The sequence below is a fragment of the Vicia villosa genome, linkage group LG7, assembly GCF_029867415.1.
Source record: "Vicia villosa cultivar HV-30 ecotype Madison, WI linkage group LG7, Vvil1.0, whole genome shotgun sequence".
Classification (NCBI taxonomy): Eukaryota; Viridiplantae; Streptophyta; class Magnoliopsida; order Fabales; family Fabaceae; genus Vicia; species Vicia villosa.
This window is the reverse complement of record NC_081186.1, coordinates 89557545-89571045: the sequence shown is the minus strand read 5'-3', so window position 1 is coordinate 89571045 and position 13501 is coordinate 89557545. Positions and strand designations below refer to the sequence as shown.

Genomic DNA, 13501 nt, shown 5'->3' with positions numbered 1-13501 from the left:
GAAATGTCAGGACGCGTATTTGTAAGATAGAGGAGTCTGCCAATCAATTTCCTATAAGAAGAAGGATCATCCAAGGGAGTACCATTAGTGGATGATAACTTCAAGGTGGGATCAATAGGAGTAGTGGCAGGTTTAGAACCAAGAAAGCCTGTGTCCTCAAGTAACTCTAGCACATACTTCCTTTGGTTCAAAAAAATGTCTGAAGAAGATCGAGCTATCTCTAGACCAAGGAAAAATCTGAGCTGACCTAGGTCTTTGATTTTGAATTTTTGATCCAAAAATGACTTGACCAGTTTGATCTCAGTGAGAGAATCACCTGTAAGTACTATGTCATCAACATAGACTAAAAGGGCAGTGAAGTGTTGGTCTGTGCACTTTGTATAAAGGGAGTGATCAGCTTCAGACTGTGTATATCCCAAGGCTAAAAGTGCAATGGATAATTTTGCTTGCCATTACCTGTTAGCCTGTTTCAAACCATATAAGGATTTTGTGAGTTTGCAAACCTTAGAAGAGTTAGGGCAGCCATAACCTGGTGGTAGTTGCATATACACCTCCTCATTAAGATCACCATGGAGGAAAGCATTGTTGACATCAAGCTGCTCCAAATGCCAATGCTTGATGGCAGCAACTGCTAAGAGAACCCTGACAGTTGTGATCTTTGCAACAAAAGAGAAGGTATCAAAATAGTCCACTCCCTCAAGTTGAGTATAGCACTTAGCTACAAGTCTTGCTTTATATCTCTCTATGGTTCCATCAGCATTGTATTTCACCTTATAGACCCACTTGCATCCAACTGGAACTTTACCTGCAGGAAGATCTACAAGAGTCCAAGTTTGGTTAGATTCTAGGGCAGAAATCTCAGCATCCATGGCCTGTCTCCAACATTCATGTTTAGATGCTTGGTTAAAGGTTTTAGGTTCAGGTATAGTAGAGATGGTACAGGAAAAATGTTTGTACGCATTGGAGCAGTTTTGATAGGACGAAAAGTTAGAAATAGGGTAGGGAACATTTGGACAATGCTGAGGACTAGTGGATAAGAGATTGCAATGAAAATCTTGGAGGTAACTAGGGGGATGTTTGGTCCTAGTAGATTTTCTTGTAGGCTGAACTAAGGTAGGTGAGGGAGGATTGGGAGGAGGGCTGTTGGTAGCAGGAGTATCATCTGACAAGACAGGGTCAGATGGAGAATTAGGGTCAAAGTCTACTACTTGAGGACTGTGAATAAGGCTTGTAGGGACCACAGGGTCAAAATTAGGGGAAGCAGGTGCAGGAATAATTGAGGAAAGAGATGCACTGGCTGAGAGAGAAACAGGCTCAACCTCAAGGATAATGTTATTATCCAACATGTCAGTAGAGGTAGCCTGCAAAGGAGTTTGGAGAGGGACATGTTTGAAAGGAAACACACTTTCATAGAAAACTACATTTCTTGAAACAAAAAGTTCATGAGAGGACAAATCATATAAGAGGTACCCTTTTGTACCATCTTTGAAGCCAAGAAAAACAGCCTTTCTGGCTCTAGGCTGAAATTTGGTTCTGTGAGCCTGAAGGGTAGAAGAAAAAGAAAGACATCCAAAAACTTTGAGATGGATCAGAACTGGGAAAGTGTTAAAAAGCAATTCATAAGGGCATTTGTTTTTAAGAAGGGGACTAGGAATTCTGTTAATCAAATGCACAGCATGTTTAATATTAAAATTCCATAGGGAAGTAGGCATGTTAGAGTGGAAGGCAAGAGCTCTAGCAACATTGAGAATGTGCTGATGCTTTCTCTCTACCACCCCATTCTGTTGGGGTGTTTCAACACAAGATTTCTGGTGAGAAATGCCTTTGGAAAGAAAGAATTGGCTTAGGGTAAGAAATTCTGAACCATTGTCAGATCTAAAACCTTTTAAAGATGTTTGAAATTGATTTTCTAAAGAGGCAACAAAGTGAATAATACTCTTCCTAACTTCAGTTTTAGATTTTAAAAAAATGATCCATGTGAATCTAGAAAAATTATCTACTAATGTAAGAAAATATTTGTGACCTTGAATAGATTCAGAGGCAAAAGGGCCCCAGAGGTCAGCATGGAGAATATCAAAAGGAGCAGTAGTAGATGAAGTACTAGTGGGAAAAGGAAGCTTTTTCTGTTTTGCTAAATGGCAGGAATCACAAGGTGCCATATTATCTTTATTAGCAGGAATAATAGGAAAATTCTTAGCTAGAGTAAGCATACAAGAATCAGAGGCATGGCCTAATCTATAGTGCCAAGTTTCAAAAGAATTAGAAATAAGAGAATTACAATGAGAAGAAAGAGTATGAGTGTCTATGATATAGAGGCCTCTTTGCAGCTTAGCTGTACCAATCGTTTGCCTCGAATGGTTCTGCAAGATATGACAGGAATTTGAAGAAAAATTCAGAGAACAATTCATGTTATCAGTTAGTTTGGTAATAGAAATCAGATTAACTTGAAAAGTGGGAATGTAAAGAACATTATAGAGAGTGAGAGTGGAAGTGATGTTCACAGTGCCAGAAATGTTAGCTGTTATGTTAGAACCATTTGGTAAAGATACAGATATAGGCACAATAGTGTGATAGGAAGAAAAATTTGAAATATCAAAGGTGATGTGGTCCGTGGCTCCTGTGTCTTAAATCCATAGGGTAGAGGTCTTACCAAAACCTGATGGTGTGTTGGAATTCATGGCTAGGGGAGAGGTGGTAATGGAATTGATGGCAGGGGTGGATTTTGACTGTTGAAGCAAGGCACGGATGCTTTGAAATTCTTCCTGAGTGAAACCAAAAGAGGATCCTGAAGCAGTATCTGCAGGCATTGAACCATTTGTGGCAAGATTGGCTTGAGACTGTGGAGGAGTATGAGCAGGAGTCTGAATTTTGTTCCTCTGTTTGAATCCAGGGGGATAACCATGTTTCTGAAAACAGGTATCCACAGTGTGATTCGTTCGTCCACAGTGAGTTCACACTCTATTACCTTTGCCCTTGGAAACATTAGGCTGTTTGCTAGGTTGAGTATTGACATGGAGAGCAGAGATGGCAGATTCAGTGGAATCTGAAGGTGAGGCATAGTTAAGCTCTCGTTCTTGCTGAATAACAAGAGAGAAAACCTTGTCAATGTGAGGCAAAGGTGACATCATCATAATCTGAGACTTGGATTGAGCAAATCGCTCATTCAATCCCTTCAAAAACCTGATAGCATAGTCTTGTTCACGGTATGTCTTAGCAGAGTCAACAGCACCACATGAGCAAGCAAAAGAACAGGTACAACAGGGGAGAGGGCGATAATTCTCAAGCTCATCCCAAAGCATTTTCAATTGAGTGAAATATTCAGAAACATCAAGAGTACCTTGGCGGAAGCGATAGAGTTCTTCTTGGATATCTGAGATGCGGAAAACATCGCTCTGTGAAAACCTAATCCGTAAATTGTTCCAAACGCCAGAAGCCGTCGCAATCCACAAAACTAATTTCGCAATGGAATCGGAGATGGATCTTTGAATCCAAGAAAGGACCATAGTGTTGCATAGGATCCACTGAGCATACAAAGGATCTGAGACGAACGGCTTCGGAAACGTACCATCAACGAACTTTTCCTTGTTCTTTGAAATCAATGCAAGAAGCATAGATCTGGACCAGGTGTGGTAGTTCTTGTTATCCAAGGGTGGAGCAACAAGAATCAACGCAGGACTTTCGTTCGGATGGAGATAAAAGGGATTAGCAGAGTTTGTTGCAAAATCCGCATAGCTCTGGTGATCCATGGTGAAGAGAAGAGCAGCGATTGAAGAACAAAGAATGTGGAATCTTGATCAATCGGGAAAGAAGAGAAGACGAGGCTTGTGCAATCGGAGAAGATGAACAAGCGTGGGAGAATAGCCTGTGCAATCGAAGAAGATGAACAAGCAAGGGAAGAGATTGGTCACCAGAGCTCAAGTGATGAGCTCTGATACCATGTTGATATCACAAGAAGGAAGCATAAAGGGAAAGTAACTTTGCATTATTCAATAATCTGTTACTGTTACATTGAGTTACTATATATATATATATATATATAGTGTATAAACTAAGTGTACTTGTATGAATAAAACTATACACTAAGTATATTAATATATCATCATGCAGCTGTATGTACACTAAGCTAATACCGACAGCGACGGCGGCCGGGGTTATATGAAGAGGGAAAATCTGTTGTACAACAAAGATTTATTTCAATGTCTTTGTTAGTTTTTTTTAATTGTGTGGGTAAAATATATTATCTCTTTTTTCTTGTAGAAAAATATTAGGCTAAATTACAGTTTTAGTCCCCCTGTTTTGTATTTTCACGATTTTGGTCTCCCTATTTTCTTTTTAAACAGTTTTAGTCCCCCATCCCAATTTTGTTCATAAACAGTGCATGATCCGTATATGAACAGTACATGACCGTACATGAACAGTACATGACCAGTTGGTTCAAAATTGGGATGGGGACCAAAACTGTTTAAAAAGAAAATAGGGGGACCAAAATTGTGAAAATGTCAAAATAGGGGGACCAAAACTGTAATTTAGCCAAAATATTATAATAAATCAAAAAGAAAAATTGCTTTATAGAGTTTTGATTTTCTTAGTAAGTAAATTAACTTTCGACTTATAAAATAAATAAGTACTATGTACACATTATTTGTAAATTATAACAAATTTAAATTATTTTTAATAAACTATTTTAAAAAAATAGAAATGTGTAGTACTATAAATAAAATAAGGGAGGGGACATATAATAAAAAACTTGCAACAGCACTTGAATGAGAAGATTCTGCCCTCGATGGATTAATCTTTGTAACTGTGTGTATAAAATATCAGTTTTTACTATTAAAAATGTTTTTGTTATAATTTATGTGACTTTTTCCAAAAAATAAATAAATTAACTTCTTAAAATATACTTTGAAAACTTAATTTACTAGTCCCATAAAAAAATTGTTTGCACTAATACATGAATATAAATAAGGGTTGTTGCCACCAATATATTACACTTATTTAATTCAATTACTACATATAAATCGAGTTATCCCACTCATCTTTTTTTTTTTCTCTTCTCCAAATTAATTATTAATATTAAAATTCTCAAATATTTTTTTTCAAAATATTGTTGTAAAAACAAATCAAAATTCATTCAAATAGTTTACAATAAAAATGCATCCAATTTTTTTTCAATTTATAATATCTATTGTGATTTTAATTATTTGTTTTATAATTGTACATGTAAGTAATATCACTTTGATCGTAATTGGATAAAGTGTAATTTAGATGGTGTTTATACTTCTAATCTGGATTCTACTGCATGTGGTGGAATATTCAAAAGGAGCAATGATGGTTTTATTTGACATTTGCCGAGTTACTCCCTTGGAGAAATTCCCTGTTATCTGAGTTTAGTGGAGTTCTTCGCAACATAGAGTTAGCCAAAGATAAAGGTTGGAATAATTTATAAAGGTTTTTCTAAGAGTCATCACGTGATTATTAAGTGAACAAATCTCTTTTGCAAATCAAGAATCGATTCACCAAGCTATATTCTAAACATTTCATATTCTTGTGATAAAGTGTTAAGTTTAGATCTTTTTCCCTTAATTGTGCATTCATGTGTCACTTCTAAAGTATCTCAAATCTCTTTTTGTGTTTTATAATGAGATATACGAAAGAATTCATCTATACTTAGGGCTGATTGAAGCCTGTTCTTTTTCTTTTTGTCAAATAATATTTTCTTCTTGTCATCTTTATTCCAAGAGCCTTTTACTTTTACATGTTCTGCATCTTTTATGACCGTCTTAGAAATGTTTAGACCATTTTCAACAACATCCCGTATTTCTTCTCCTAGTGATACGTTTCTATACGAATTTTGCAGAAATCATAATATTCACAGACAAAATATGGAGGCTAGTTGCTACTGCCATCATCTCTAAAAATTAGATTAGCGGGAGCCATTTTTCTAGATCGAAGAGAAAGTTACCTTAATCTTCTCAAAAGTCAAATTTAAGTATACATTGCAACCTAAGAGAGGGGGTGAATTAGGTTTTAAGAATTTTTCTCGTTTTTAAGTGATGGTTCTTATGTTCTTATTAATTCGAAATTATTTAGATGAACTTATGAAGTAAAGTGCAGGAATATAAATACAGAATGTAAATAACACTTGGATATCTATTAGTTTCCCTTTCCAAAAAAGGGTACGTCTAGTCTCCTCACATCCCATGAGAGATTTCACTATTTTAGGAAATGTTACATCCTCACGCTAAGACTCTCTTAACTTTCTAACATAATCAATAAGGCACGCCACCTTTTGATTTTACAACACAGAGAGAAAGAATCCTAGTTTCTCTTAAACACATTTGTTTCCACAAGCTTGACAAACAAGCAATAGTACAAAGTTACAGATAATTGAATATGAATTTGAGTACATGAGAATTTTGATAAATCACAAAATTCACACGTCTTCTCTTTCAAATATAACAATTTATTAAATACAAGCTCTAAGTGCTCAAGAACTTTTCTCCGAATGATTGAAAATTATGCAAAAAATATTTTTAGAATAGTTGAAATTATGCAAATGAACTATTTTGAAAATATTGATGAAAGAGGTAATTTGATCAATGAAAAAATTATGATTTTTATAATGTCTAAGATATCCCTAAAAACAATGGCAATGTTTGAGAAATAATCAAAATTAATTTGCAAATTATGAAAAGATTTTATGAGATTTCTTAAACCTTGAGCACTTGAGCATGATCAATTTTTTCCTTACTTTCCAAATATTTGTCTTCATAAAAATATGATTCATGTAGAAGCTTGACCTCACACTTAGCACATCTCCAAAGTTCTGCTCCACTACGCTACAATCAATCAAAGACAAATAGAGCAAACATTTGATAAGTTACTCATTTTCAGACCTTTTTTGATTCGACATGCATGCTTTATCTAAATAGTTTATAGGATTGATACATTAGGTTAAACGTAATAGATATGTCATATTTATTTGTCCTAAACTTCCTTGCTTTGAAATTTTGAACATTTGAGTTTAGGGTTCGTGCATGCTCTATTTTTTCTTACCTTGTGTTGGTTTCGTCCAGTCAGACTTTTAAAATCCTGACCCTTAGTCCGGATTACAAAATCCAGATTTACTTGTTTTCTATTTTTGGGTTTAGTTTTTCAACACCTTTTTTTTGGCTATGACATGATTTTTATTGTTTGAATATGGGAAAAATGTCAGACAACTAAGAAAGAATATAAGACATGGTAGAGTGGTCCAACATGCTTCCGTTCGCAGAGACAAAAAATAGACTCTCACGACCCACACTTGGAGAAACTTCATTTGATGTTAACACATCGTCTTCCAAAGTTCATATGTCTCTGGTATCGTCTTCCCGGATTCATGTATCCCCTGCTGGCCTATAAGCGCTTGCTACCCCAGTCTATGCTACTGAACCAAATGTTGTTATGCCTAATGGTTTTCTAGGAGGTCAATCATACCTTTCACTACTTTCTCTGTATCCAGACCATGTTGTTAGGCACGTATGGGAGAGAAATGTAGCATAAATATTTAATTACTCTTTTATACATCTGTGCTATAGTATTTGAATTGTCTAACAATGATGTATTTATTTTTTGTAGTACTATGATATGTTAAAATGTATAAACAATAGTAGAAACGTTGCAAAATTGATGTAGCCCGATGAAACATGGTTTCAAGATGTCTTGGAGCTATTTAGGTTGCAAGATTTATGCAGGACTGGATAAGGTTATATTAATCATAGGTTATTGTTTGATTTTGTAGAGAGATGACATATAGAGACGTCTTCATTTCATCTTCCGATTAATGAGATGTCCATCACACTTGATGATGTATCATGCCTCCTACATCTTCTTATCACGGTAAGATTGTTAAACTACTCCAGAACTAGTAGACTTGAGGCGGGACATGATGGTGATATTTTGTAATACCATTTTTTAATATTTTGATATTTTGTATTTTAATATTCATTTTTTAGGTGTCTATTTACTTTGTATTTTGATATTAACATTTTTTAAATGTGTATTATAGTTTGTTGTATTTTATGAACACTGATGCATGACTTACCAACATTTTATTTGAATATTTGATCTTATTATTGAATGACAAATGTGTATGATTTATTGTGAGATTGATTTATAAATGACTTACAACGTAATCTTTATTAAAAAAAGAGGAAATTACAGTAACCTCCCTTGAATTATATCAAAACATAAGTAACCTCCCCTCTATTTTTTCAAGCATCACATACCTCCCCTCCGTAATAGTCTGTGAACTTTCCGTTAGAATAGAAACGTTACAATATAAATCTTATTAATTAAAAACTTTTTATATTCCTTCTCAAAACAATATATAAAGAAAATTTTTGTTCCTCAGATCTTCATCTTTTTTAGTCTTTCTTTTTCACGCATCATCGACTATCTTCTAGTCTTTCTCTTTCACTTATCACCGGCTTTAATTTTTTCTTTCGTCAACACTCATCATTGTTCTTGTCGTATCATGCACCATCATTCTTCTTGTTCTCGTGTACTTGCATACGTGTTGTGGTTCTTGTTCTACGCATCGTCGTGTTGCCGTTCTAAGAGTACTTGTCAACGGTATTGCCGTACACACAAAAGAGAAAATGTAGATATGTTTTGTGATACAAGTTATACTCCTAAAATATATTCCTTATATTACAATAACATAATACATCCTATGCCTGAATTAGATGGAAAAAATAGAGGTTCTTACGAACAAATTGATCCTCCCGTGTTGAGGAGGTTGTCGGGCCGACCAACAGTTAATAGGAAGAGGAGTGTAGTTGAAGGTCCGAGTGGTTCACAAGATGCGAGAAGATCAAACACAGTAGTTGAATTATTATGTGTTGTTGTTTGAATGGTTTGTTTAGATGAATTATTAATTTTTACTGATATTTGGAGATGAACTGATATGCTGATATGCTTTTTACTGATATGTTAAGATGAACACAATATGTGTAGAGTTGTAATTTATGTTGAATGTAGAATAGAAGAAATAAGAACATGTTTACACACTTTACTATCACTACTAGAAAATTCGCTTTTAGTGACCGATTTAGTGACCAAAAAAATTTGGTCACTGGAGTGACCGAATTAGCCACCGAAATATGATATTCATGAGCCAATTTTAATAGGTCACTAAATCGGTCACTAAAATACATTAGCCACCGATTTAGAGACCAAAATTTAGTGACCGAAATTTCAGTCACTATAGTGACCGAATTAGCCACCAAAATTTGATATTCATGAGCAAATTTTAAGAGGTCACTAAATCGGTCACAAAAAATATCTTTTTATGCAATTTAATTTATATATAAAAATTAGAGACCGAAATTTCGGTCACTAATATTTATTGTTTTTTTATTTATTTTTAATCTTGTTTATTATATTATTATTTCCTTTCCATTTTTTTAAAGATTTTAATTCTCTTTCAATTTTTAATTTTTTAATAAAATTTTCATATTTTTTTATTGTTTTAACATATAAAATATTTGTCAGAACTATATGTATGTATGTTTAAATATAAAATATAACAATAGATTTAAAGTGGTGTAGTGGTAAGTTCTTCTTAAAATATGTAGAGGTCACAAGTTTGATTCCTAGGTATCACAAATTTTGATTTTATTTTATGAAAAAAAAACACTAAAATCGGTCTCTAAATCGGTCACTGAATTTGGTCACAAATTCGGTCTCTAAATTTCGGTCACTAAATTCGTCACAAATGCTTAGCGACTAGCACTTTTTCAACCGAAAAATAATGGTCACTAAATCGGTCACTAAACGTTTTAGCGACCGATTTTTAAGCATTTTCGGTCTCTAATTCGGTCACTAAAAGCGAATTTTCTAGTAGTGTATATACATAAGATGCTGATTGTGAAATTAAATTAAAGTTACTGCTATATGATAGGATATATTTTTCAATGTGTATAATTTTCAATTAACTTGTACGTGTATATAATAGGACAATGATGAATTTGGATTTGTCTATTTTCAATGTCGTAACGTGTAACTATTGTTCAATGCATGAGCTCCAATTTCTTATGAATGCATATAGATAATCAAACATTTTTTAAAATATAGTTATCAATCAATATAAGCAGAGTGGTGTAATTTTTAAAGAAGATATATTGATTAAAAAACCTAATCATATTTTTTATTTAAATGTTGACAGAAAACTAACGGTGTTAGTTGGGAGAGAGGGTATTTACCTATTTAATAAAAGTTTAGGGGAGGTTAGTATCTAGTTTAAAATTAGAGGGGTGTTAGTTTCATTTTAATAAATTTTAAGGGAGGTCAATGTAATTTACCCTTAAAAAAATACCAAATTTCTTCTATTAGCACACCCTCTCTCTTACGAAACCCACCCTACATTACATTCAAACCGTTTAAACCGAAACTAACCAACCAACAATTCCCGCGTCAACACTCTCTTCTTCTTCCACCATTTCTCATTCTTGTTTCTTCTTCTTCTTCAAGCAACCACCACAATGCACCCCTTCAAACCAACCCTCTTCACACTCTTCTCCACCTTCATCCTCGCCGCCGCCGGCAACATCCAACTAAACTTCCCTTATTTCACCACCACCAACATCACCTTCACCGGCGATTCCTCTCTCACCAACCGCCTCATTTCACTAACAAAACCAACCCCACTCAGCACCGGTTCCATCCTTTACAACAACCCAATCCCTCTCTTTGACAAACAAACAAACACCACGTCTTCATTCTCAACTACCTTCTCTTTCTCCATCACAAACCCCAATAACCCCACTTCCTTCGGTGATGGCTTCTGTTTCTTCCTCTCCCCTAACAATCTCTCGTCAACATCCTCCTTTTCCTCATCTTTCTCTCCCTTTGGCCTTCCTACAAACTTCGTTGCTGTCGAATTCGATACTCGATTCGACCCTCGATTCAATGACCCGAACGAAAATCATATCGGTTTCAATATCGATTCATTGAACTCTCTTCGTACTGTTGACCCTATTTTCAATGGAATTGATCTCAAGAGTGGTAACACTATCACTTCTTGGATTGATTACAAGACTGATCAAAACTCTCTTTCTGTTTTCTTGAGCTATTCTGGTATTAAGCCACTTGAACCTATTCTCTTTGTAAATGTTGATCTTTCAGAGTATTTTAGAGATAACCAAGATGTTTACGTTGGTTTCTCGGCTTCTGCTGAAAAAAGTACCGAACTTCATCAGATTGAAAGTTGGAGGTTTTACACTATTGGGTTTGAACCTGTGAGACCGAGGTTGCGTAGTTACAATGTTTCGGATAATTCTGTTATCGGAAATGCGATAAAAGGTAACGTTCACAGATCGCGTTCTTCTAATTCCAAGAAGAGACTTGGTTTTGGTTTTGCTGTTGCAGGTCCTGTTTTTTTCTGTGCTGTTTTTTCTTTGTTGGGGTATTATTCTTTTGTGAAATGGAAGAAGGTGAAAAAAGAGTCGTCGAAGGATTTCGACCCCGGGTTTGTTGCCTGTCCTAGAGAGTTTGATTACAAAGAATTGAAATCTGCGACGAGGGAGTTTCATCCTAGTAGAATCGTTGGTCACGGTTCGTTTGGTACTGTGTATAAAGCGTTCTTCATATCTTCTGGAACGATTGCAGCAGTGAAACGATCGAGGCATTCTCACGAAGGGAAGACTGAGTTTCTGTCTGAATTGTCCATCATTGCTGGCTTAAGGCACAAGAATTTGGTTCAGTTGTTGGGTTGGTGTGTTGAGAAAGGTGAGCTGCTGCTTGTTTATGATTTCATGCCTAATGGAAGCTTAGACAAGATGCTTTACAAAGAACCCGAAAGGGGGAAGTTGTTGACTTGGTCTAATAGGTTTAACATTGTTGTTGGTTTAGCTTCTGTTTTGGTTTATCTTCATCAAGAATGTGAGCAAAGAGTGATTCATAGAGACATCAAAACCGGGAATGTTTTGCTCGACGGGAATTTCAATGCTAGGTTGGGTGATTTCGGATTAGCTAAACTCATGGATCATGATAAGAGTCCTGTTTCAACTTTAACTGCTGGAACAATGGGATACCTCGCACCTGAATATCTTCAATATGGTAAAGCTACTGATAAAACCGACGTTTTCAGCTACGGCATTGTTGTGCTTGAAGTTGCTTGTGGGAAAAGGCCTATCGAAAGAGAGGGTCAAAAGATGGTTAACTTGGTGGATTGGGTTTGGGGATTGTATTCCGAAGGGAAGATAACCGAGGCAGTTGATAAGAGGTTGAATGGTGAGTTTGAGGTTGAGGAGATGAAGAAGCTTTTGATGTTGGGGTTGAGTTGTGCTAATCCTGATAGTGCTGAGAGACCTACTATGAGAAGAGTATTGCAGATTCTTAACAATGAAGTTGTGCCATTTGCTTTGCCAAAAGTAAAACCAACCTTAACTTTCTCATCTGATTTGCCATTGAGTATTGATGAGATTGTTTGTGATGAGGGTGGTGAAGATTGTCAAGAGTTCAATACTAATCAGTCTATGTGTGAGATTAAAATTGATTGAAAAGTTTTAAACTTAATTCATTTCATTCTTTTACTTGTAAAGTTTCTGTTCTGTTTGTTGACAGTAGTAGTTTAGTGACAATATCTTGAATTTTCAGGTATAGATGTTTTAGTTTTGGTGTACTAAGAAATTGATGTTTAATTGAAGAATGTGATAATAGTTTTAAAGTGTTTCACTTATGTAGTTTGATTTCTCTTTACATATACAAGAAATGTATAAAATGAGTCATTTTAACAATAGAGCTAGAGGAGAAAACCATGGTGTAGTTTAACTATATACAAAACATAAATTGCTGCATGTAATTGTGGATTACTCAAATTTAAATAATCTATACTGAGTTCTACATTTGAAAGAAATATGGTCAAAATTTCTAAATTATAAATGTGACACCTTTGGATTATATCTTAAGTCTAGCACTTTGCACCTACCATAAAGAAACTGTTTTTTTTTTTTTTTTTTCATAATTTTTTTTCCGAGTTTAATAGTTTAGTGACAGAAATTTCTTCCTTCAAAAATAAGTAATTGAAATATCGTTTATTTAAATTTGTACGACCGTTCATTTAAATACTTTTATATAACGACCAACTAAATTTCAATAACAAATTTATTTTATAAAAAAATTAATTACAGAAAAATGATTCTTAATAACAACGAACAATGGAAATATAGACGCGTGTCTTAGGATAAATATATTAAAATAAATTATATTAAATCTAAATTTTGTAAAATTACACACACAAAAATGTTGATATTTTATAAGTTAGTTTGTAACCATATCATCGCTTTAAAACAAGATGACTAGTGATAAGTTAATTGATAATGAATAAGTTAATATAATATATTGTACTAATTGCGTATTTCTTTTTCTTAAAGTTGGTGTGTTATAAATATTAATAATTTGTTTATATGAATTTAGAAATTTAGAATTATAAATAAATATCACGGTAAAATATTGAACT

At 34.4% G+C, this 13501-nt stretch overlaps 1 protein-coding gene across 1 annotated transcript; it reads left to right on the top strand.

Annotated features, from left to right (window-relative positions):
• Nucleotides 1-10485: 10485 nt before the first annotated feature.
• Nucleotides 10486-12542, top strand: LOC131619646 (probable L-type lectin-domain containing receptor kinase S.7). The gene has a single exon (XM_058890720.1). The coding sequence runs from the start codon at nt 10524-10526 to the stop codon at nt 12540-12542; it is 2019 nt and encodes a 672-aa protein (XP_058746703.1). The 5' UTR covers nt 10486-10523.
• Nucleotides 12543-13501: the final 959 nt, after the last annotated feature.

Coding starts and splice junctions, on each gene's coding strand:
- LOC131619646 (XM_058890720.1), top strand. CDS start 10,524: ATGCACCCCTTCAAACCAACCCTCTTCACACTCTTCTCCACCTTCATC.